General features: G+C 40.6%; 1 protein-coding gene across 1 annotated transcript in view; it reads left to right on the top strand.

Annotated features, from left to right (window-relative positions):
* The first annotated feature begins 6,135 nt into the window (after window positions 1–6,135).
* MRPL3 (mitochondrial ribosomal protein L3) overlaps window positions 6,136–26,713 on the top strand; it is a 40,435-nt gene continuing 19,857 nt past the window's right edge. Inside the window, exons 1-6 of the mRNA XM_037143901.2 lie at window positions 6,136–6,386; window positions 7,559–7,743; window positions 8,955–9,046; window positions 10,980–11,078; window positions 18,372–18,471; window positions 22,627–22,687. Coding sequence (XP_036999796.1) covers window positions 6,292–6,386; window positions 7,559–7,743; window positions 8,955–9,046; window positions 10,980–11,078; window positions 18,372–18,471; window positions 22,627–22,687 — 632 coding nt within the window. The 5' untranslated portion in view covers window positions 6,136–6,291. The remainder of the gene's footprint in view (window positions 6,387–7,558; window positions 7,744–8,954; window positions 9,047–10,979; window positions 11,079–18,371; window positions 18,472–22,626; window positions 22,688–26,713) is intronic.

A 26,713-nucleotide genomic window follows, 5' to 3' on the forward strand; every position in this document is an offset into this window, starting at 1 on the left:
GATATCCAGTAAGTATTTTAAAATATATAGATTTACAAAATAATGCAGTTGGTGATTGATTTAGATTTTTCATAGATACTAGCCTTCCTACCAAAAATTACTTTTCTCAGACTCACTTCTCCATGGAGGACATACAGAGGGCCCATAGACACATGAGAAAATGCTCAACATCACTACCCATCAGAGAGATGCAAATTAAAACCACAATGAGATACCACTTCACACCAGTCAGAATGGCCATCATTAATAAATTCACAAACGACAAATGCTGGTGAGGTTATGGAGAAAAGACAATTGCATACACCATTGATGGGAATGCAGACTGGGGCAGCCACTGTGGAAAACAGTATGAAATTTCCTCAAAAAACAAAAATGGAACTGCCTTTGACCCAGTGATCCCACTGCTGGGATTATGCCCTAAGAACCCTGAAACACCAATGCAAAAGAACCTATGCACCCCTCTGTTCATAGCAGCATTATTTACAGTAGCCAAGTGCTAGAAATAGCCTAGGTGCCCATCAGTAAATGAGTGGATCAAAAAAACTGTGGTACATTTACACAGTGGAATACTATACAGCAGAAAGAAAGAAGGAGCTCCTACCCTTCATGACAGCATGGATGGAACTGGAGAGCATTATGCTGAGTGAAGTAAGCCAGGTGGTGAAAGATAAGTATGACGATACCATATGATCTCACCTGTAAGTGGAACCTAATCAACAAAACAAACAAGGAAGTGAAATAGAACCAGAGACATTGAAATAAAGAGCAAAGTGACAGTGACCTGAGGGGGAGGGGAGTGGGATAACAGGGGAAAGAAAGGGAAGGGGCAAGTCAAGGAACATGTATAAAGGACCCAAGGGCATGTGCAGTGGGGGGCATTGACTGTGGGAGTAGAGAGGACAGGGCAGGGGAGAGCAGTGGGGGAAAAGGCGGGACAACTATTACTGAACAACAAAAAAATAAATTAAATTAAATTAATTATAGAAAAGAAAATAGAGCAGTGATTTTTTACTTTTGTTGTCAAATCTTATAATGGTCCAAAATCAAGGTCTATTTATTCTAAGAGCTACCAGCATTTAAAACTTTGGGCTTAAAGGTTTATATTAGTTTTCTATTGCTGCCATAACTAATTACAGACTGAGTACCTTAAAATGATGAAAATTTATTTCCTTGCAGTTCTGAAAGTCTGAAGACCAACATGGGTCTTACTGGACTAATATGAAGGTGTTGTCAGGGCCACAGCCACTTCTGGAGGCCTTAGCGGGGCAATCTATTTCCTGCCTTTTCCATCTCCCAGAGACCACCACATTCCTCGGCTGGCTGACCTCTTCCTCATTCCCTTCCTCCAGCCTCCAAATCCACAATAGGCTAAATCCTTTCCACATTGAATCTAGATTAAATTTTTTGTTCTCGCTGCTGCAGCCATGAAGCTTCCCTGATTTTAGCAGCACATGTGATTGCATTTAGGGCTCGCCCACATAATTCAGGAAATGTCCACCCCCTGAGGTCCTTAACCTTAATCATACAACCAAATCTCTCTAAAACGTACCACAAAACACAGTCAAATGTTCCAGGGAGCAGGATGTCAATGCCATTACTCTGCCTTCCACACAGAATTTCACTGAAAAGGCTGGAAGGGGCCTGGGTTGGACAAACCCTTTTCCCTCAGCATCTCACAAACGAGGAGACAGAAAGTGGGGACTTATTCAGTGTTACACTGCTAGCTTAGTTTAGAACCGAGGCTGGGCCCCAAGTTTCTTGACTTTGGGTCCAGAGTTCTTTCTAGAACTTTACTACTATTCAAAGTGTGGTCTGCTCACTAGCAGCAGCATCATGACCATGAGTTTATTAGAAATGCAAACTCTCAGGCCTCACATCATATTTGCTAAATCAGACTGCATTTTATCAAGACCCCCAGGCGATGCTTATGGGCACCTAAGTTAGAAAGGCACTGATCCAAGACATCAACTACCCTCCTGTTTCTTTCCTGACAAGAAAGCTGTGTATGATTGAATGAGGGAATATCTCAAGTGGTTTGGCCTCACTGCTCTCTAGTGAGCCCAGCTGATTCTGACCAGACTAGTCAGATCTCTAGAGGCGCAGACTTAACACTACCATTCCCAGTCCTTGCTTATCTGGGGCATCGTCTGGGTGCCAAGCTGGTGTTCCAGTACTGTGCCACGCAATCTTCTCTTCTTGGAAGACAGGCAGTGAAGCCCTTGGGCTCATCTCCTGGTTCCACCACTTAAGGTTTGTGAACTTGAATGAGCTGCTTATCTTCTCTATGCCTCAATTTCTTATAAATAAGGATGAGAATAATAGTGCCTACTTCATGGCTGAGGAGTAAAAGAGTTAATGTATATAAGCCTCTTAAAACCTGCCACTTAACAAGAGCAATGTGCTAGTTATTTCTCATTCTTATGGGACCCTTTCCAAGTAGAATCAAAATCCTAAATGAACTCAGTTTCCAGGAATTTCTCAAGATTCTGTCTTCTGGGATCACAGGGGACATGCTGACCATGGTCCTGGGTGACAAATGTCACTGGCATCAGAAAGGAAACCAGGAAGAAAGGCCGTTCTTGGCTGAAAGCATTTGGTCCACTGGCATGTGATTCTTCATGGCCCATCCCTAATGTTTCTATTTTTTTCAGTCATCACAGAACTTTAAAGAAATGCACACAGATTTAAATACATTAAGTTTCAAAATGATTCTGAATACAACAGAGGGGGCAGAATGCTGAGACTTGCAACCCACACCACAACATGGTCACATTGCTTTTTTTTTAAGTCTTTCTTCAAGCCAAATGTGTTTCCCTTCTGGTCATCTCTTGGAGCCCTAAATCTGTGGGCTAACTTAAAAAAAAATACAGGGTGGGGCAAAAATAGGTTTACAGTTGTGTGTGAAACAGTTAATTCTTGCATTATTATTATTTATTAATTATTGTATTATTTGCCATACAAACAACTGTACATCTGTTTTTGCCCAAGCCTGTAGTATGCTTGTAAAATCACTACACTGAAGTTGAAATTCGCAATTTGGTCTTGATGGAGGACATTGAAGCAGAATTTATCTTCTTACTGAATGAGCATCCCTGGATTTTGCAATATGGCCTTGTAAGATTTCTACACCAGCAAGCAATTAAATCTCAAAGTTCAAAATTTCTTAAAGTTCATTTTATACATTCACTCGTCTAGTGCTTGACTTGCATTCATAATATTTCAATCAATTTTAAATTATACTAAATTCTCTTTAGGAAGATGGAAGAAAGCCAAGAATAATTTAATAAAAACTAATCTCACTATAAAAAGATTTTAAATTTCTATTATAAGGCATATTATGAATTAAGACACAGCATAAATGAATATAAAATGCAAATTAACCAACAATAAAAAATGTGTGTTATTCTGAAACAAACCAACCATACAGAACATGTCATGAACACTATAAAAAACTAACTGAACAGCCTAAAGTCAGGAACACAATAAAAGTATTTCCAATAAACCCTTGGTTTGAAACTTATTCCTTCAAAAACAAAACTATTCATAATGTTTTACTTTATAAAAAGAACCTTTATTATATCACCTTTTTGTTTGAATTAGAGGAGTAAGAATTATAGAATTGTACAGCAGTAAGTTCTCACTTAATATCATCAACAGGTTCTGGGACTTTAAGGGAAATGACAAATAACAAAACCAGTTTTACCATAGGCTAATTGACATAAACAAGAGTTCAGTTCCTACAGCATCTCATCAATGTTATAACAAAATGACATGGAACAAAAGGACATTTTTCGAGGACGTGCTATACTAAAAAGAGGTAGTGGGAGTTATTTTTCTTCCAATGAGGGACCAAAGTCTCAGAGAGGCAAAGTGGTATCAGAGTCCCAGGGTCCAAGACAGTCTCAAAGGAGGGTATCAGAAATAATGGGAAACTCAAGCTCCATACTTGAGTGCACAAAAGGAGCCTGAGCTGGGTGCCCCAAGAACTGGGCCCAGACTTTGTCAATTAGCAGCACATTGCAGTGACAAAACTGAGTATAATGACACCTCCCAGCCCCGGCTAGCAATCAGGAGGCATGTGCTGTGTAACAGATGAAGCACATTTTGCTTTGATTCAGTTCAACAGTGCTTCTTGCTGAGGGTTTCACAGACTCAAGGTCCCCATTATGGACCAAGAGAGATTTGGCACTACAGGCAAATGTCAGACTGAGTGGCTGCCTCCTCAATCCTCACTGACCACCATGTATCATATGTTTATGTGTCAGTTCTCCTCTTTAACCACAAAGAAATTCCAATGCAAGGATAGTAACAAATTCATCAGAGAGAGCCAAAGAAACAAAATGGCTGAGAGTGCAAGTTGTCTGGATGCGCTGACAAGATGTAAATCTTGGTTCTACCACTAACTAGGAGAGTTATCTTATTATGTAATGTAATCGTTCTTATATCTCTTTATATAATATCTCTTATTATGTAAAGGTATGTAATATTTCTGTTTATCCTCTCAATTCTAAAATGGAGATGATTATGTTATGATCACATGGGGTTGTTATAAAATGAGACAATATACTGAAAGAGTAAATATGAATCCTTAGTAATCAGACTGCAGTGTTTATAATGGAACATCAGTACAATATTTCTAGGAGTCCATATCCAAGGCCACACTGTTGGTACAGCAGCTCCTTCTTCCGAGTGATCTCTGATTTCTTACCAACATCATCCCAATTGCTGAACTCGTCTTGCTTCTTCATAGCCTTCATTTCAAAACAAGTCTCTGCTACTCACATGCCATCTTAAAACCACCAAGCATAAGTCCAGATCTTATAACAAGCCCCTCCCAGTTCTTATAGAAATTCCCTTAGGTGTATGCACTCTCTTGCTGCAGCAAGCTCATTAAACTTAACCTTGTTTAACATCATCAGGTGTGCTAATGAAGGGCCACTCTTATGTAACTGGGAAGCCATTTAAACATGGCTAGGATAAAGAAATGTAATTTTTTCCTCCAAGGCCCAAAGTGTTGTTTAGAAGTCCCCCAGCATAATCACAATTGGTGAAATAAAAGAGAAAGCAAAGCAAAGGTTTTGAGCCTACTGAAGTCCAAGTAGTAACCAGGAATTGGATCGTTCCCTGAATCTTTTAAGCCAGGCTAGCCAGATAGCTATAAAAAGAGGGCGTTAAACTAGCTTTTTTTTTTTTTTTTAGTTTTTATTTCCAAATTTCTACAAATTAGGAAACAGACTTTTGGAGTAGTAGAGTGAATGAATGCTCAAGACCGATTAGGCTGGGGCTGGAAAAAGGACAGGACTTTGTACAAAAAGTGTAATTAACGACCTATTGCTGTGTCACAAATCATCCTAATAGTGACTCAAAATAAGAGTAATCACTCATTCTCTGGCAGCATCTTCTGTTAGGAACCCTTGAGTTCCTTGGCTTGGTAGTTCAGGCTCAAGGTCTTTCATGAGTTGCAGTCATTAGAAGCGTTGCTGGGGCTGAGGGATTCCCCTCCCAGGTGGCTCACTCCTGCTTGGAGAGTTGGTCCCTCTTCACATGGGCCTCTCTACAGGGCTGTTGGAGTGTCTGCAGGACATGACCAGGGCTTTCCACATAGGTAGCAATCCCAAGAAACCAAGACAGAAATAGCAAACCTTTTATGACCCAGCAGGGGAAGTCACACACCATCACCTTGGCCATATTCTATTGCTAACATGCGCCAGCCCTGTTTCAGTGCCAACTCTGCTCATCTTCTAAATAGATATGCTATTTTGGACCAACACCAATTCTGAGTCTGCGTTCCCTCATTTGTAATATTAAAATAACAACTTCCCTTTAGGGCTGTTTTGAGCATATACCAATATAAGAAAATCAAGCTCTGCTTAGTATAATAATAAAGCAAGCGGGCATTATTTAGAAGTGATTTCATTTCCTTAAGATGCCTGTCCCGAGTACACCTCACTTTTTTAAGGTTTAAACCCCAAACTTTTTTCCCCAAACCCCCTGGAGAGTGAATCGGTCCCCGCCCACCCCACACCAGCTGCCACTCAAAGTAAGACCATTCCCGGGGCATAGTTCCGGGCTGAGCCCCCGGAACTAAAGTTCTGCCGGGGGCGGTGCCCGGAACTCATTGCGGGACGGACCGGAAAAGGCTCTTGCGCTTTTTTTCCCGTCCGGTAGAGAAACGGCGGATAGCCGGCGTGACAGCTCTGGGTCGGTAGCGGTGGGTGCGTGGGGACTCCCTGAAGGTACAGTGGAGGGGTCCCCGGAAGTCTGGCGACTCGAGCCCTCTCCGGCTCCTCCATGCTTGGCTGGAGGCTGCTAGCTCAGGCCCGCTTCCAGGTGCTGCTGGGCCGCCACGCCGGGGGCCTGGATGCTGCCCCGGGCTCCGGGAACAGGTGGGTGTGGAAGAGAGACAAATTAGGAAACAGACTTTTGGAGTAGTAAAATGAATGAATGCCCAAGGCGCACTCTGGGTGGATAGGCTGGGGCTGGAACGAAGGACAGGACTTTGTACAGAAGGTGTAATTAACTACCTATTGCTGTGTCACAAATCATCCAGGGTGGTCCCTGCAAAACGGCGACTTGCAGCAGTTGCTCGGCCCGGCACAGAGGGGTCGGCCCTTAGTGCCGGAGGAAGGGTCTATGTCCAGACCTGAGGTAGGGACGACTAGGGAGCGTTACTCCAAGGGAGCCCTTAAACGACTGAAGGGGTGGTTTTTTTGTTTTGTTTTGGTTTGGTTTTGACGCTCGTAAGCGGCTCGCCACGAGCAGTACTAACAGCAATAATAATGCTACCTATCCATTAGTGAGCGTTTTCTATGTATTAAATGCTCTATTAAGTATATTAGGCGCCTTAGCTCATGTAGTCTCACGTGAGAGGACTATCTGTTTTTACAGAAACTATCGTTCCATTTTGCAAATAAAACGGAGGCTTGGATAGGAGAAGTAACTTGCCCATGGTTACGGAATTACTAAGTGCAAAATTGTGACTTTACCCTGAATAACCCACCTGAGTACAAAAGGGGGGGATAGACAACAGAAAGTTTTACTTCTTTTTTGACACTCTGCACAAAACTTACTGACCTCCGTCCTCTAAGGTCTCCCTTGGTGTGTTCAGCTTGATCAGAGGCCATGTCTCTTGCAGATCTTTTAAATGTGCACACCCAGTTTCCTCACCACTCTGAGCCTAAGCCATGTCATTGTGGAGAAGAGATGAGCTTCTCAGAGAAAGATCACCATTCCATATTCTGCCACTTCTACTGGGTGCGAACTGCTAAGGTTCACATACAAATGACTGCTCCCACCTGCGGGTAGGACTCCCTTGTCAGAAAACTGTTTATCCAGGAAGAAAAGATGAAGTACTTTTCCTCCAGGGTAACTATTCATACTTAAAATGTGAGCCCCATTATTATCATAAGGAACGTCATGGGGGAAGAAAGTTGCATGGAATCCAGGCCTTTTCCTAAGGCCCTGACGGACACTTTCCAATTCATGTGACCTCCCCTCTCTATATTAAATAGAGAAACTTTGTAATTGTGGTTTGTTTTCTTCATTTTTATTTTTACAGAGCAGACAGCTGGCTGTTAGTTAGAAGTCTCCATGGCAAGAGTAGTACTTGGTGGGATGAGCATCTTTCTGAAGAAAATGTTCCATTTGTTAAGCAGTTGGTCTCGGATGAAGATAAAGCTCAATTAGCAAGTAAACTGTGTCCTCTGAAAGATGAACCATGGCCTGTACACCCTTGGAAACCAGGTGGTTATTTTGTATATGATGAGTTCTCCTAATTATTTTGTGGCTGGCACATTCAAAATTATAGTGACTGCTTTGATAAATATATCATCTCTTGAATTTATTTTTCATGTTTTCAGTGTTTTGTTTCATTGTGGTTTGGTTTGCAAGTTTATTTCCAGCTTCCTATTCTGCAGTTGTCAGTGTCTGGTGATAATGAAGACTTATCGAAGGAGCTGTTTGTATGTGAAATGAGAATCATTTTGCATATGCTTTCTTGTTTCCTTCAACTAAAAATAACAAAAATAAATCAGAGAAGGAAATCTGGAAGAGCTGATCTAAATTGTGTAGCACAGGTGTCTTCAGTCGGGGTGTTCTAGCACTCCAGGTTTGCCAAGCATAACCCCACAGTCAGCTCTTTGTGCCTGGTAGAGTGCTGATCCCACAGGTGGGCAGACCAAGAAGAATAAGGCCTTTCCTGTTGAGCATGCATTTTCTGGTGGGGGTTTATTATAATGGTTGAATTGTAGAGTGGAGCAACTTTATCAACTTATGCAGCAAACCTAAGTGTCATGGTGAAGGCCACCATATTTTAGCAATGTTACCACTTATGTCATCCTTATAGCCCCAGCTCACTTTTTAGAATTTGAGTTGTAGATGTTTTCTAAATAAAGAGTCTGCTGTTTATCATACTCTCTATCAATACCACTATTTAAAGATAAGATATATCCATTTAACTGTTTTCTTTATTTTGTAAAGTCCTCTTATATTTCTTTATTATATGGAGATTTATTGAGTACAATATCTTTTTTTTCCTTTTTTTAAAATTTTTTTATTTATTTATCTTTGGAGGGGAAGGGAAGGAGAGAGGGAGAGAAACATCAGTGTATGGTTGCCTTTTGTGCGTCCCCTGCTGGGAACTGGCCTGCAGGGAACCGGCCTGCAACCCCGGTATGTGCCCTGACTGGGATTTGAACCGCGATTGTCTGGTTCGCAGGCCCGCGCTCAATCCACTGAGCTACACCAGCCAGGGCTGAGTACAATATCTTAATGTCAGGCATGGTTGAAGGTGCTTTCATCTGTCGGGAACAGTTGTGTTTTACTCTGTTAATATATCAGCATGTTTGTTATTTGCCTGCTTCTTACTTTGAAATCACAATTTAGAAAATACTGTTCCAACATGTTGGCAAATGTTGAAAAGCTTGTGTTAACATTCATTTGGTTTTAATTGCCAGGTTCCCTTAGAGTAGGCCTTGTTGCACTGAAGTTGGGCATGATGCCTTTATGGACCAAAGATGGTCAAAAGCATGTGGCCACATTACTCCAGGTAAGGAACAGACTCCAGGACATGTAACAGACTTGTGTGTGTGCCAAAATCTATTTGTGCAAACCTAAATGGGCAACATTTATACCCTGAAATATAAATGTGTATTGAAGAAGGTTGATGTTGAGCAAAAATACTGTTGAAGAACTTTCTTTCTAATGGTTTCAGTAAATGTTCTCATTCTTGCCTGAGTGCCAGCCTTCTTGACACTGGCATGGGAAACCTGAGACAATTAACAAAAAAAGATTGTAATGATTGTAACTTAGCTTATCGCAGACTTACTAGTTTAATGCATGAGGAGAAAAAAAAAATCTCAGTTCCATCTTATTTTCATTATGATGTTCTTTCAACTCCAAAAATATTTTGATCTCTCTGCTAACTCAGAATGAAACACTCTTGTCAGGGGAAGCCATACTGTTCTCTGAGATGAAGTAAACTCCTCCGATGGTTAATGATGTGGACCCTGGGACCAGAAGGCCTGACTTCAGGTCTCGGTTCTGTTGCTTCTGTTTTCTTTGGAGCAGCGTCTCCTCTGTAAAATATATACTATTCTGTAAAAGAAGTAATTATGACCTTTCTCAGAAAGTTATGGTGAGGATTGCACAAGATGATAAACATCAAGCACTTAAAATGTAAAACAGTATAAATGTCTGGCTGCTATTTTTCTGGCTGTAGTTTAAATGTTGGCTGCTATTGTCTTCATCATTATAATTATAAAAAGATCACTGATAATGTTAGGAGACTATCATTCTCCAAATCACATTGGACAGTTCTGCTCAGCCCAGCCTTAGACAACTGATTAGGCAGGTGATGGTAATTAAAATAAGGGCTCACACATGTAAGTACTCAGTGCTGATGGGCATCAGGAGCCCACAGGCCCTTAGTAACTTTTTCCTGACTCTAAATGAACAAGGGTAGGATTATAGTTTCTAGAACTCTAAGGAATTTGGGGAGCTTTCAGGAATGATTAGTGGGATTGTAAATTGGTATGATCACTTCAGGAAAGGATTTATCCTTATGTGGTCAAATTGAGATAAGCCAACCTTGTCAGATAGCGATTCCATTTGTGAGCGTTACTAGATTTAAACGGGTATGCAAACTGTACAACAATGTTTATAGCAGTATTACTCTTAAAACTCCAAAACTAGAAATGGCCCAAAGGTCCATCAGCAGTAGGATGGGTGAATCAGGGTATTCACGTGGTGGAATGCTGGGCAGCAGTGAGAGGAGCAGAATGGAGCTACGTGCAACAGTATGGGTGAGCCTCACAGATGTAGTCCTGAGTGAGAGAAGTAAGGCATGGAAGAGTACAGCCTGATGCCATTTGTACAAAGTTCAAAGCAGACAGTGCTAAACTACATCGTTAAACAGTGCTTTCATTATTAGAAAGACAAGTATAGTAAAGGAGTACCATGAAGTCGAGAGTGGTGGTTATTTCTAGGGCAGTACATCTCAGAATCACCTGGAGGGCTTCAGAAAAACCGAGGTTCTGAAACAGCAGAGCTGTGCAGAGGCCTGAGAACCTGCATTTCCACCAAGTTCCCAGTGATGCTGATGCTGTTTGTGTGTGGACCACACTTTGAGAGCCGCTGCTCTAGGGGTTTGGAAAAGAAAAGAAGGGTTGGGGGAGGGGGCGGTGATTGGGAGGAGACAGAGGTTTTAGGGATTTTTCTTCTTGACATGGGTAGTGGTTTTATGCACATTTTCTTTATAAATACTCATTTTGTATATTTCTGTTTTATGCCCTTTTTTATATGTGTTGTATTTGACCTTTTTTTTTTCAAAAGTTATCTGTATGTTAAGGGTGTGGTTGGTGTTAGAGGAGTAAGAAACTTGTAGGGAATTACTAATTGTCCTAGGGCCTCAGTGTGACTGGTGTGTAATGTTAAAATGTATCTTGGCGCATACTTAGTTGTTGTTTTGTTTGTGTTTATAGGTACAAGACTGTCATGTCCTAAAATATACTCCAAAGGAAAACTATGATGGAAAAATGGGAGCCCTAACTGTAGGAGGAAAAACTGTATCCCGTTTCCATGTAAGGATGTATTTTCATTCCTAGAATAGTAACATTTTACTAGTTTCAGACCTGAACTCTTTAAGTTTTGAGTATATTCCATTGCCACAGGCTTGTGTTTGTCCATGAGATAAATTGTGGGTCTGGGAGAGGCAGTCCAGTAGAGCCATTGACCCCGGAGTGAGAGAGACTGAGTTTGCTCCAGTACCTCTCCTCACTGTCTCAAGCAAGTACCTGCCCTGTAGGCTGCGGTGTTTGCCCATCTGTAAAATGGGGATAGAAATACTGCGTACGTAAGAGGTTTGGTACCAGGATTATATGAGAGTTTTCAGATGTGCCTGGCATGTAACAAGACACTCAATAATATTTTTTTTAAGAATCATTTTGTTGTTTTATGTTTAGTTTCATTTTTTTCTAAATTGTTTCAACAGTTAACAACAGCATAAAGGTTAGTTTTGTATATTTTTCAAGTGATGCATTTTTCCCAGATAGAATGTTAATAGAATGCTGAGTTTGTAGTTTAATTTTGAAAAATCTGCACAATTAGTATCTTTTACTGGATGACTGAAAGAAGAGAGTACCTTTCTAGAAATAGCGATGGTTTTCACTAATGGATACTGAAACATCTGCAGGCTTACTAAAACATTGCTTACCTCTAACATAAACATTTTTCCATTGTAAATCGTTTGTGAAAGGAACATGGATGGAAATTAGGATACAACCTATACTGTGCATCTGTAAAAACTAGCAAATGCTTATTGTGCACCTCTTGTTTACTTGTCATAGGTAACTTTTATTGAGCACTTATTACATACTGGGTACAGAAGCATTAAGCCCTTACATTTATTAATTAATCTTTCACCCTCTGAGGCTAAAGAGAGTTAGTTAGCAGCTCACTCAGGGCCATCCACTGGTAAGAGGCAGAGTGACAAGCAGACCCCAGAGCCTTACTTTCTTAACTGTGACTTGATGTCTACCCTCTGGGATCACACACGCTAATGGGGAAGATGTTCAAGTAAATCGGTGATCTCAACATAGTATTTAAATGCACAAGCACAAAATGGGTGATGGCCACTTCTGGTTGGACAGACCCTCTGAGGTTTAACAGGAAGGAGACCAGAAAGGAGAACATGTTAAAGGCACGCCAGAGGGAGTGGTCTCTGGGGGACCAGAGATGTGGAGGAGTATGTGGGCTTGCAAAGAGAAGTGCAGTGTGTCTTGATCTTGGTATGTGGGTGTGGGACCAGTGGGGAAGGTGGCAAAGGCGTACCTGTCAGGATGGAGGGCTAAGGAGCTTGGACTTCATCCTGTAGACCCAGGGGGGCTTCTGATTCTTCAACCAGGGTAGTAAGGGGTCAAATTGTTATCTTGGTTAAATAAATGATAAGAATATGGATGGAGGGGGATATTCAGGAAGTTGGCTTAAGCACTAGGGGAGAGTTGATAAAGGCTTTTGAACCTGGGCAGTTGCATTGGGAGGCTTGGAAGGAGCAGAGATGTGAGAAAGACTGTGAGTGTGCATGTGCGGCTAGAGGACTCGGGCCCAGAGCGGTTTCTTACCAGGTCAGTGCTCGTGCTCTAGCCTTGAACAGAGACAGAGAAAGGGAAATGGGAGGAAAGGTGTGTTTGAAGTGTTGAGAGAAAATAAAATCTAGGTGGAGTTGTCTTGTAAACAGTGATGTACTCGGATACTGATTAGTGACTTGTTTGTAATCAAAATCATCCAGTCCTTTAGTTTAATAGGATGTTAGGCTGGTCGGTCTGTCTCATAAGTATTAGAGAAGTTAACTGTTTTTGCACATTGTAATAGTATAGTTTATTTTTCATTAGAGCATTATAGCAATATCTATTCTGCTAATAATTTTGGACAATTTATTGACTAGTGATTTCGGGGTTCAAATAATTCCACCATAATTAAAAGCACAATGACTTATTTATGGAAACTTCTTTTTAAATGCCAAATGTTTGAATTTTTAACTGTATAAATATGTGCCAGCCTTCAGATGAATCATGCGAATCATTTTTTGGTTTAATGGATGCCACTGTTTTCTAATTGATTGTGTTTCTGTGTTTTTGTTATTACAAGCAGCATCATCTTTATTTTTATTAGCAATTATTATAAATTTACAACTTTACAGCCTTGATATTTGTAAATGAGCATCATTTTGGGATAATCATTTTGCATCCACAGATCTGTGAGCATTACTTCCTCACAGCTACAAGAGAGTGGAAAAACGGGTGGGCGGAGGGTCAGAAGAGCTGAGTTCTAATCCTGGTTTCTGCTGTTACCTCTTTCACTCCACCATTTAGAACATCCATTTTCTGACCCATGAGAACAGGGGCTTGGCCTTGATGGGCTCTGAATCTCTCCCAGTTCTAAGTCTCACATTGTTTCTCTAATGTTCTAGGGTTCAAGAAAACAAAAGTCATAACACCCAAATATTACAGAAATTACTTTAACCAACAACATAAACGTTGAATACCGCTCACTTCTCAGTGTGGGTGGTGCTGCAGAGACCTTTCTCATTCGTCAGGGCACAGACCGTGTAGGTGCAGAGGACACCTGTTACCATATTGAGGAAAAGCTTTGCCTCTGAGTGGCCTTTCTTCAGAATGGCATGTGGAGGTGAAGTTACAGAGTTCTGTATAAGTAAAGCATTTTGATTCAGAAAGGAAAAAGAAATTTAAACTGGAAGTATACAAACTTTCTCTTGCATATTGTAACCCTGAGGGAAACTGCAAGTAGATAGATTATGAAGGGTTTTAAGAGAGGAAGACCTATGGATATTATCAAATAGTTAAGTGTTTTAAAATAAACGGAATCAATTTTATTTATAATAGAGTTAAAACTGTTCTATTTTAATCTAGAAAAGATTTATGCCACCAAGAATGGGAGTCATTTTGTTTTTGCTACTTTGGTACCTTATTATAAATAAAAATTGACGTGATGCGCATAGTATTTTTGAGTGAGGAAGCTGAGTAGACTTAAACGTTGATGAAATCAGTTTGTCTCAGGAGCAGACGGCATTTTCATTGGAGAGGACACCTGCAGAAACCGTGGGGTGGGGAACGTGCAGCCTCACAGACAGGCTCGTCCAAGGGTGGCCTCGCTGCCAGGCTTTTAAATGGCCTTTGAAGTTATTGGGAAGTTACAGTAAAAAAAAACTCCTTTGTTACAGTTCTGCTGGTTTCAGCTCCACTTGAGCATTTGATTTTTCTCATGACTGATACCTAACTAGTTATATGATGTTCCGATTTTTAAGAGAAAAAAATTGAAATGTTCAATTTTAGTGAAATTGGAAGATAATCAAGTAAATACTATATTTTTTTTTATAGTTAGGTCTATAGTTAGGTCAAGATGTTTATCTTGTCTTTTTTTATTACTAAAAAGGTAAAGGATTTTTCTCAGAAGCCTCCTGATACATAAAAACTGATATTAATAAAAATAATATGCTTTTTACACCACCAGTTGGAATATGTAAATGTTAAAATTGAAGTCTATTTTAAAATTTGATACATCTGACTCTGATTAATTAGGAAAGTAGGATAATTTCAAGGAGCCACATTTAAAACTTTTTTGTTTGCTTATGTTATAGAACATGTGAGTGTGATTAAAATGAAAAGCCAGGGCTTGGTGATATTATTCTTAGATTTCAGCAAGGGGGGAGTGAAAGCACCAAGAACGACTGGAGTGAGTTCACGTCATCACTCCCAGGGGAGAGGGTGGCGTCTTGAGGGAAGTCTCCAAGCTACAGAACAGTCTTCAGCGGACACAGAAGCAGGCGGGCTCAGCATTTGCTGCACGGTCCCACCTGGGGGCCCCAGGGAGAGTCCCAGGGAGTGTGGACTGACCCAGAAATTAAAGTTCTATGTTCGCAGGCCAGTGCCTCCCAATTTCATGTCCACGAAAGTCAGCCTACTCAATAAGTTACAAAGGGGCACTAACAGGTCACGTTTAAACAGAAGTTAGCAAGTCCCTGAGGTTTGCTACATAATCAGATAAGTCTGGCTGTGCAGGTGCTCCACTGGATTGGGGGGGGGATGCTTTGTGTCAGTAAAGTCACCTGTGTCATCTGTAGCTGGTTAAGGTTATTCAGTTGCTGCTCTTCTTGTTCTTTTTTAAAATTACAAATTACTCTTGGTTTGGCTTTATAGTAGCTTAATTTCTTATAAATTTGTTCGTCCTCAAAATAAGTCATGATGTTTCTTTTAGGCGTATGAGTTTTTAATTACTGGAAGGGAAGCTAGAGGCCGCGCACTGTCAGGCCACAAACACAGCAGTGTCCTGTGCTCAGAACTGACGCAGCAGCGGTAAGAATGAAAAGGCAGGGTGTCCCAGAGGGACAGGCCAGGACTTCACACCCAGGTGGACGTCTGTCTTCTCTCTCTGTGTCTTCCCACCATTCAGTCAGCTCACTTTGCAGTGTCTGCAGTGAGCTAATAATGCCACAGAGACACCTGGGTAAAACGGCCCCTCCTCTCCAGGGACTCACAGACTAGCAGGCAGGCCGACATGTAAGTTAAATAAATGTGAGGGAACGTGGACGACAGTTGATACCCACATAAGGTCTGGAGCTGGCGTGGGTGGAAGAGCAGTCTGCTCTGGCGAGGCTGCTCAGGGAGGGGTCTGGACAGGAAATACCACTGCATCTGGGGCTAAACGTATACTTAACAGGTTTTTAATGAGCTTTGGAGGTACGGGGGGAAGGAGATTGTAGGGTGAGAGCCTGGCAGAGGCGGACACAGGTAAGCATACGTAGAATACCACGGCTCATTGAGGGCCTGCTGGTGCTGCGTGTATGGTTAGAGGGGAAGTGGAGGGAGAGGGAGCAGCAGGAAGATGGATGTGCCTGTGTTGGCTGTATTCTCATGAAAGAGGCACTGTTCACATCAGGAAAATATTAAGTGTACAACTTTTTTGGCAAGTCTTATAGCAACATATATTAAGAGTCTTAATTTAAAAAATACCCAGGACATTGTGGTAAGGAAGTAAGATGTCCGTAAAATTTTCTACTCAGGGATGTTTAAAATAAAAGAAAAAGAAAAGGTGGTGGTGAAGGGAGAAGCAGGTGGGGGACCTACCAGGCGCTTCAGCCATAGCAGCAGCTAAAGTCTCTGCTCTCAAGAAGTTTACGTGTTGGTGGGATTAGGGGTGAGACTGGGAGGCTGTTGCGTAGAAGATAAAAAATTAAAGCTGTATATCATGGTACATTGAGAGAAGTATTTTAAAGACTAATAAAATAAGCTGAGGGGATTGTGAATGACAAGAAGTAGTGCTTCTTTAGATAGTGATCAATCAGGAAAGGTCAGTTGATGTTTAGATGGAGACTGAAATGAAGTGAAGTGACTGCAGAAGTCTGGCAGAAAACCATTCCAGGTAGGGGGAACGGTATGTGCAGAGGACCTGAGGCCACTGTCCAGTGTGTTCTTAGACTAGTAGGAAATGTACTACACCTGAACTGAAGCAGGGTGAGCCAGGAGAAGAGCAGTAGAGGAGGTCGGATTGTATAGAGCCTTATAAACCACAGTGAGGACTTAGGACTTGATTCTGCGCGACACGGAAGCCATTGTAAGGACATGGAGTAGCCTGAGTTGTAAAAAGCACATGCCAGCCTGTGAATGGAGAACAGACCTGGGTCAGGAGTAGGCATTTTGAAGACTAGTTTAGGAGTCTATTGAAATAATCCAAGCAAAAGATGGTCGGGTGGAGTGGGAAGTGAGAGGCAGTTGATGTGGGCTGTTTTTTAAATAAACTGCAGGAATTGCTGGTGGATGTGAGGAGAAAAAGAAGTCAAAGGTGACCAGGAGATTTTTGGTCCAGCAGCAGAAGTATGGGGTTGCCATTTGTTGCGATTTGGAAGATAAGAGGACAGCAGGCTTGGGGAGTAAGGGGGGGGGAATTGATTTCAATTTTAGACCAGTTAAATTTGAGTTACTGTATGACATCAAAGTAAGATATTGAGTTGGCAGCTAGACATAATGAATTCGTAGTTCAGAGTAGAATTTGGGATTGAAATTACAAATGTGAGGTCAGTAGCATAGGAAGGACCCAAGGGAGCAGTAACTGGAAGTCTTTCAGGGGGAGAGTGGTCACCTGTCCTAAATGTTACCGATAGAGCTAATAACGTAAGTGTTGGCCAGTGTATTTGACCACGTGGAGGCATTGGTGATCTGACAAAAACTTCCCATCGTGAGTATGGGGCTGAGAGCTCCTGACTAAAGGAGGTTTGAGAGCGTGAGGGGAGAGGAAACAGACCCAGCAACTCTTTCAGGGAGCAAAAAACCAGCTAAAGGAGACTGGCTAAGGAAGAGTTTTGTTCTAACATGAGTTACTGTGACAACTTCATATACCAACAGGACAGTTTCGGGAGAAGCTGGGAAATTAGTGATTCAGAAGACGATGGGGACAACTTCAGTAGTAAATTGAATGGATGAGGGGCTTGGGAATGAGATGTGGCTCTTAATGAGAGCATGACAGTTCATCTGTCATTGTGATTCCAGCCCTTCTCACATCACAATCACGGAGTGCTTTAAAAAAATACCGAGGCCTAGGTGCCTCATAGACCAGTGAAGTTACAGTCTGCAAGCTGAAGGCCCCGGGCATTGGCATTTTCTAAAAGTTCCCCATGTGCATCTCGGGTGACCGGGAGCGAGGCGGGAGGAGGACAACATAGGAATGTAAGTGCCGATGTGGACTGTGAGGGGGATTCGGTGACGGAGTGTGGGGAATGCTCCTAATTCTTCTGTGTTCTTTCAGTGAAGTAAGAAGCAACATGATCAGCTCAAAGAGGGGAGAAGAAGGGAACAGTGCTGGTGATTTTAAAAGTGGTTATGACGTAGTTGCCTTGGAGAGAGTGAATTATTTAACCAGGGGAGGGAGATGTAGGTCGGCCAGGCCACATTTGGGATTCACTTTGAAGTTTGTGATCATGTATTTGAATGTGACCTACCGAGTTTTCTTGTAGCTGCTTGGAAACAGGAATCCAGTCCACAGGGTTGAATTTCCCAGGATTGGGGTTCTTGATACATAGTCTCCAGTGAAAATTCAAATACAGCACAACTCTGTTTCTTTTCCTACAGAACAAAGGTCTTTCCCTGTGTACGTGTAGGGTGTTCTAGCTACACTGTGGTTGGATCCTATGTGTAGTGGATCGTAGGTGAAAGTCTCACCTCCCTTCAATGACTAGGGTGCTCTTTGTTCCTTAGGGGAACAGAGTGCTCATCGGTTTGTTTTCTGGTGTGTTAATAACTTGCATTGGATCTGTGTTAAACCTTCAGTATTAATGTGTTATTTATGTGCTGCTTTTCCTCCAGAAATCTACACCTAAATTGGAATTTTACCAACAACTTGGATTGCCACCAAAACAGAAAATTAAAATATTTCGCATAACAGATAATGCTGCAATTAAACCAGGTAATGTGAGGTTGGGTGAAGAGGGGGGTAAAAAAATACCCAAGTACGTGATTTGTTTAACGTCAGCCCTTTCAGCTAAGGTGAACCACAGTGCAAAGTCCCAGCCGTGTATTTTTAAATATAAAAATGTATCTGCTTCAATCACTAATGGCAAACAAGTCTTTCTTTTTTCAGTGAAAAGAACTGTGGAGAACTCTGGTTTCCATGACAGAGGGAGGAGCACTTTTGTTTTAATGCTCAGAGAGTTTCACATATGGAAAGACCTCTCAAAGTTTTAAATACGTCAGCTGTTAAAATGGGAGGCTTACTGTGTGTAGGTTGGCGTTGTATTACGTGGAGAACGGCTGCACATCCACCAAGAGAGAATTTGAAAGAAAATGGCCTGAAATTAGTGCCCAAAAATAGTACCTGTATGTAAAAATTATTACCTAAAAATTTCAAAGTATTTTACCTACTCCATGGAATATTAAAAAATGAGATTTGGCAATATGATTATATTGGCTTATGTACTGTAATTAACAGCATTGATGCCTTTAAACTTCAGAAGAGCTCTCTGATCTCTTGAACTTGAGTTCTAACAAGAACATAATTTTAAGATTCGGTATTTTAATATCTGGGCTGAAGTTTTTGAAGTAAAATTGCAATTGTAATAGACCTTATTACTCGGCATGACAGAGGGTCAGCCTTGGTGTAAGTTAGAATTGAAAGGTATTTTTCTGAAGTATAAGATTCGCAATTCAGTGGAATTAAACTAACAAATGTAAAAATTAAGTCCGCATTAACTTTTGCTGTAGTTTAGACCATGTGAAATTATTCTTTTGTGTGAAAAGTAGTCAAATATCAGCAATTCGGGTCAGTTAACCTCATAGAAATTATTAGTCTCTCCTATTTTTTTTAATTTTATTTTTCAATTACAGTTTAACTTCAATATTATTTTGTATTAGTTTCAGGTGTACAACATAGTGATTAGACATACACCTTACAAAGTGATACCCCTGATATTTCAAGTACCCGCCTGGTACCATACATAGTGATCACAATATTGACTATAGACTGTATTTACTGTGCTGTATGTATATGTGTATCCCCATGACTGCTTGTGACTACCAGTGTGTACTTCTTAATCCCTTCACATTTTCCCTCCAGTCCCCCAGCCCACCTCCCCTCTGCTGACCATCATTCTGTTCTCTGCAACTATGAGTCTGTTTCTGTTTTGTTTACTTTGTTCTCTAGGTTTCACTTGTAAATGAGATCATTTGTTATTTGTCTTTGTCTTTGACTTATTTCACTGAGTGTAGCATCCTCTGGGTCCATCCATGCTGTCACTACTTCACCTGTTTGTTCTTAACTCAAGGTCTTTTTCTCCTTACAAATCCAGTTTAGGCACTACCTTAAAAAATACTACCCTTTGGAATTCTACAGCACTTTACTCCCATTTTTAAACAAGCGAACAAAAATTATCTTCCCATGATTCCTCTATTACATCAGCTCCAGCTATTTAAATTTAAGTATACTTGGCAAGCACTATTAGTTGTATTAGTTCCAGGTGTACAGTATAGCGATTTGCCCTTTTTCTACGTCCCAGTGTGATGACCCCACTGGTTCTAGTCATCACCTGTGAACTGGGCGGCCGTGTCACAGTATCGCTGACTGTCTCCCTCTCCCCCGTCTTCACCCAGCTCCCCACCCCTCCTTTCATGTAACCGTCCCTTTGGTCTCTGTTTCCGTGAGTCTGTTTTTGTTCTGTTCTGTTTTGTTTGTTCATTTGTCTCTTTTATAGATTCCACGTATAAGTGAAATCACACAGTGTTTGTTTTTCTCTACCCGACTTAATTGCACTTGGCATAATACTCTGTAGGTCCATCCATGTTGTCACAAGTGGCAAGATTTTACTTTCTCTTATTGCTGCATAACATTTCATTGTGTATATATACCATATATTGTTTATTCAAGCTGCTTCCATATTCTTGCTATTATAAATAATGCTTCAGTGAACATAGGGATGCATATCTCTTTTCGAATTACTGTTTTCATTTTCTTTTAATGAACACCCAGAAGTAGAATTGCTGAATCCTATGGTATATCTACTTTTATTTTATTTTGTTTAAAAAAAAATACCTGAGGATATGCTTATTGATTTTAGAAAGAGGGGAAAGGAGGGAGAGGAACATCAATGTGAGAGAGAAACAATGATCAGTTGCCTCTCATACACCCCAATTGGGGACAGAACCAGCAACCTAGGCATGTGCCCTGACTGGGAGTCAAACCTGCAACCTTTCAGTTTATGGCAGGGGTGTCAAACTCATTTTTACCAGGGGCCACATCAGCCTCACAGTTGCAGCCTTCAAAGGGCCGAATGTAATTTAAACTCCTTAACAGTTAAGGAGTAACTGCACATTTATACAATCCTAAAATTACTTCAGCCCTTTGAAGGCAACCATGAACCTGATATAGCACCTGGTGAAAATGAGTTTGACACGCCTGGTTTATGGGATGATGCTCCAACCAGCTGAGCCACAGCAGCCAGTGCTAGTATATCTATTTTTAGGGTTTTTTTTGAGGGATCTTCATACTGTTTTCAATAGTTGCTGCACCAATTTTCAGTCCCACTAACGGCGCCCAGGGTTCCCTTTGCTCCACATCCTTGCCAGCACTTGTTATTTATTGAATAATAGCCATTCCAATTGATGTGAGGTGGTATCTTAGTGTGGTTTTGTTACATTTCCCTGATGATTAGTGATGTTGAGCATCTTTTTATATGTCTGTTGGCCATCTGTATGTCTTTGGAGAAATATCTTTTCATGTTCCCTTATTTGGTCATGTAATGTTGATTCTTCACCTAGATACTAATTTTTTAAATTAAATTTATTGGGGTGACACCAGTTAACAAAATTACGCAGTTTTCAAGTCCACAATTCTACAACACATCATCGGTACACTATGTGTGTGTTCACCACCCCAAGTCCAATCTCTGTCTGTCACCATTATCCCCCCATACCCTCAAACGCCTCTCCCCATCCCCCCTTAGATAATAATTCTTGAGGTCAGGAGCCATGTCTTATACTTTCATATTTCTCACTTTACATATTGTAAGTGCCCTGTAAATGTTTGGAGATTAACTGCCAGATTACCGTATTTTTCAGACCATAAGATGCACCTAGGTTGTAGAGGAGGAAAATAGGGAAAAAATTTTGAAGCAAAATGCGGTAAAATATTTACTAATATAAATAACATAATATTTCACCAGTGTAAATGTAAACAGAACTCAACAGCAGCATTAACAACCATTATTCCTCCCAAATTAGGGGGTGGGGGGTGCGTGTTATAGTCCAAAAAATACAGTAAATAGTTCTTATAAGTTTTAATTCCAATTTATATAAATACAATACTGTGAAGGGTTTTGTGCTACAAGATTCCATTAAATAGTACATTTCCCAAGTGCACTTAAGGGAAGATTTTATTTACATACAACTAGTTTTGGAAACATTAGTATATAAAATTAGGGGTATCTATAGTAGCAGCTTTTTGCTATTCCAGATATCTGGGCCATGCTAGAATAATTGTATTTTATTGGACTAATGACCAGTCTCCAAAAAATCTGATGTGTATGGGCTTTATAGGGATATTATACACACTATTATTACCCAGAGAATGATGGACATGTGTTCAAATAATTCAAGTTTCTAGTTTAGATAACTTATCCCTAATGGGTAAAAAAAGATTTGATCTAGTTCCAACATTTTTTGTCATTCTCTTTTTATTTGTCTTACATGAAATAGGAAATTTACTTTAATTTAGTGCATTGTTACCAAAACAACCAAGAATCATCCAACACCTGTTCACCAGCAAGGAAACAGTGTCTTTTGGGGCAGCACCACATCGACAGTGCACCGTCCGCCAGCCGCGCTCCGCTGGCTCGCTCCCACACCACGTCCCTCATGCTGGGGCACGGTGTTCTTCAGCCCTTGTAGTCAATTAATGTGTGTTTGTTCAGTAATTTTGTTATGTTAGAGTTGGTGTTTCTGCAGTGATTGTAATTGCAGAAGAGACTCTCCTACCATTTTTGAAATCTGTTACCTAGGTGTGTTTTATGTTTAGTGATTTCTGGGCAGACAAACTTCATATTGTTTTTTTGTTTGTTTTCTTTTCATAAAGGCACTCCTCTCTACGCTGCTCACTTTCGCCCAGGACAGTACGTGGATGTCACAGCCAAAACGTAGGTCCACGGAACAGGTTCTCTTTTTCTTTCTTTTTCCTCATGTATTGGAAAATAACAGAGCAAGTGAAAAGTACAGTTTTTCAAGTTAGTGAACAAACGATAAGTAACCATTATTCTTGTTCATAATTCTAATCTCTAATGTTACTGACTATGCTGTGTTTTAAATTTCATAGAATTAGTTGTATGTGAAGAATTCATGTCAGGTTACAGCCTTTAAACTGAGATGTGTGCCTCATTAAATGGGACGGAGAGAAAGGTCGCTCTGCTTGGGTGGGGCGGGCCCACCTCCGTTTGGAATACTGAAGGCTAGACCCAGCTGGGTGGTGAAATAAGCGTGAGCAGTGCTGTGGAGTTCTTTTAAGGTTATTGTCTAGTTTAGTAATTGGTGGTTCTTCCCTGTTCTAGGGAATAGTTGGAAACATTTTATACCATTTGTGATAGTGGTTGTTGTGCCTAAGTTTGTCCTTAGGTAACTAGAAATCACCTTTGTGTTAAAAGCCTGCTAGGATGGAAAAGAAGAGTTAGTGTTATACCTTAAGTAATATTACATCTCTTAGGCAGCATAACATTACCTCTTGGTATCAGGTGAGACTTCTGTAAAAGCAACCTTTTTAGTATACTTAAGCCAGGGTTTAATTTGATACAAATCAACACTGAACAGAAGTGCTGACTTTGAGTCATATTACAGTGGACAGTGGTATTTTTGGCACTGTGGTCTTTTCATATTTTACTATCAGGTGGCTTAAAATAAACTTGGTACTGCCAAGATGATCTCTGGGAAACATTTAGATTTTATAAAAGTAACTTTTCTAAAATTGGTTGAGGTTGCTACACTATACTATGGAATGAAGTAATTGAGCCCTGATAGGTTTATGTAGAAATTGTTCAGTGTAGGTTACGAGAATCCACACGACCTAGGCTGAAGTAAACTCCAGATACCAGCTCTTGCCCATTCCTGTTTCTTGTTCTGTCAACACAGATGACAATTTCACTTCTTTATGGGCCTCAGTTTTCTTTTTGTCATTTGACAAAGCCTGCAGCCTGTGTTCCGGGAATAATCAATTCAGATGAGGAACCCTTTGAGAGTGAACAGTTGTCCACAGGCGCTCTGGGATAGTGTTAAGATTGAAGCAACCGACCCAAAACAGCTAAATTGTCAAAGGAAATCAGATGACTTGTCAGCATCAGTTTCCTTAACGCGGTCAGTTAGATACACCTTCATTTCCATACTGTTACTGCCTGCTCGCAAATGCGGACCATTGCAGGCAGCTGCTTCAGTGCCTTTACCTTTGATGAGCTCTTTAGAAATAGAGTGGGGTCGATTGGCAGGAGAGTTGAGTCCTCTTTCTCTCCCTACATCTCCCCGCTCCTTGATTGCTGTGGACTTACTCGTACTTACTTGGCTCTCTAAAATCACTGCTTGCTTGGTACCTTTGTTTAATTCTGCCTTCTCTTGTCAAGAACCCAAAATATTGCCGTTGTAAAGCTTTGGTTAGTTGGGAGATGTATGTGTTCTGAATTAGATTATTTTACTTTTTTAATTTCTGAATTATTACATATAATAAAATACCTCACAGTAATTCTGTAAATTTAAACATACTTAATAGCATGTGAATTCCAATGCATATTTTATAGACTATATTGGATATTCTGACAAGACCTGTGAAGTCAGAGGCCTTTCTTAGCTGATACCTTAGGACAGGATTTGTGACTAGCTTGGATTAGAGCCTTGCTTTTCCAATGCCTGTGTTCAGTAAAAGCTTTCATTTCATGCTACTGCTGGGTTTCCTTGGCTGCTTAAAAGTTATTTTTAAAACTCCAGCCTTCTCCTTGTGAGTGTAAAATGAAAGCGGAGGAAACATGTTGGTTTTGCCTTGTTTTAAGATTCTGTAAAGCCATGTGCCAGGCTCAGAACCAGAAAGCCGATTTGAGCTGGGAGGATAATTAGCCCTGGGCTTTAACGTAGTTGATGGGTAACTCAGAGAAGGGAGGACCTTCCCTTGAGAAGATCCTCATAGTTGTATTGGCTGCAGTACATTATTCCCTTTGACTGTCACTGCATAACTGTTGGGAGGGGGGTGCATGCAGTTGTGCACTGCACTCTGGTGTGCATACCTTTACACACATGTGTGGTATTACCTGGGATCAGAATGAAATGGATTTTACTTGGCCTTTTGCTGAGTGTTTGGGATGACTATAGCTCTCATAGCTGGCTCATTACAGCCTCAGGATGCTTGTAAGTGCTATAGGTTTGTAGGATTGTCCTTCTCATGTGGAGCTGTTTTAAATTACTTCTGGGTACATTTGCTGCTGACCTTCCTGGGTTGTGCGAGGTTGGTGGGGATGTGGGTGTAGTGTATATGTTTGCTTGCTTTTATTTTTCCTTTTAAAATTCTTCTGTTTTTCCCTGATGCTTCTCATTTTTGGACAGTTTCCTCTGCTTGGAGTTTAAGTCCTTCACAGCCAGTGAGAATGTTTTCTTGTTGAATATAAATGGAACCATCATCTTTTGGGAGCAGAATCTTGAGTCCTCAGTCCCTTTACTGTGGCTCACTACTGCCAGAGATGAACTACGGGGATGGCCCAAAAAGTCTGTTTAGTTTTTTCCATAAAATAAAAGACACATTTTTTCATTTTCACCAACAACTTTATTGATTTGGATATTTTTAGTATGTCTGCTGTCTCCCACATGTTAGAACATTGATTGTTCTCAATGGATGTCTCAATTTGACCACTCTCAATGGCAGCTGGTCTATCTGACCATGGAGCACCATCCAGCAAGAAATCTCCTGCACGGAGCTTCACAAACCACTTTTGACACATTCGATCTGTCACAGCACCTTCTCTATACACTGCACAAATCTTCTTTTGTGTTTCAGTTGAGTTTTTACTTTTCCTGAATTAACAAAGCATAATATGCAGAAAATGTGTGTTTTCTTCCATCTTCAATATTAAAATGGCTACACAAAAAATTTTGGTAATTTTTACAAAATGCACACTGATAGGACAGTTGTCATAATATAATCTTAACAAAATTGTTTTGAATGAAGTTAAAGACAACTAAGCGATACTAGGGCCATCTTACATAAAAAACCAAATGAACTTTTTGGCCAGCCTGTGCCTTGTCCTCCATTTCCAACCCCTATTTTAAAATTTTGAAACTTTTGGGCTCCATCTTCACATTAATGAACCCTGTTACAGTTGAAGAAACTAGGGGGAAAAATGTGCAATGACATGGTTAGGTCAGATGATGAAGGGCATGCATGGATTTACAGCCTGGAGTGTTGGTTCTCACACTCGAGTGGGCCCCGGAATCTCCAGGGGGGCTCGTTAAACACAGATGGCAGATAGGACCCCTCACCCCCATCTTCTGATCCAGCAGATTTGGGGTGGTATCTGAGAGTTTGCATTTCTAACAAGTTCTCAGGTTGTGTGGATGCTGGGGGTCCAGGGGGCACACTTTGCAAACCACTGGACTGGAGAGTAGCTGGGAGCTCACCGCGTCTCAGCCCAGCGTAGAATCCTAGTACTGTCTTCTTCAGTGCCGCTCGAATTGTAGCATAGAAACGTCTGTGTTACAGCAAATAAATTTAATCAATCCAGTTTCAAATAGCATTGTCAATAAAACTTGGCCTGCTTATTATTCACATTTTAGTTAGCAGGAAATAGAAAACTGGTCTCTTTAGTAATTGGTTTCATTATCTCCCTTCCATTAGAAAAGAGAAAAACCTCAAATTAATCTCTAATTGAATTCTTCATTACTCTCGTGTTATAATAATTATATTTAATTGTAAAACTTACACTTGCTTTGAGTATTTCAATTTTAATTGCTGGATTAAACATACATTAGAAATAACTAAGTAAGAAAATTTAAAACAAAAAAATACTTCCTAATTTAGGAAATAATGTAAATAGAATCCATCTACTTCAAGAATGAAATTGCCTGCAGACTTTTATTTTTTATTTTATTCTTTTACATTTTATTTATTTATTTATTTTTAGAGAGAGGCGAAGGAGGGAAGA

This window comes from Artibeus jamaicensis, unplaced genomic scaffold, assembly GCF_021234435.1.
Source record: "Artibeus jamaicensis isolate MK-2021 breed Jamaican fruit bat unplaced genomic scaffold, CSHL_Jam_final contig_519, whole genome shotgun sequence".
NCBI classification, from domain to species: domain Eukaryota; kingdom Metazoa; phylum Chordata; class Mammalia; order Chiroptera; family Phyllostomidae; genus Artibeus; species Artibeus jamaicensis.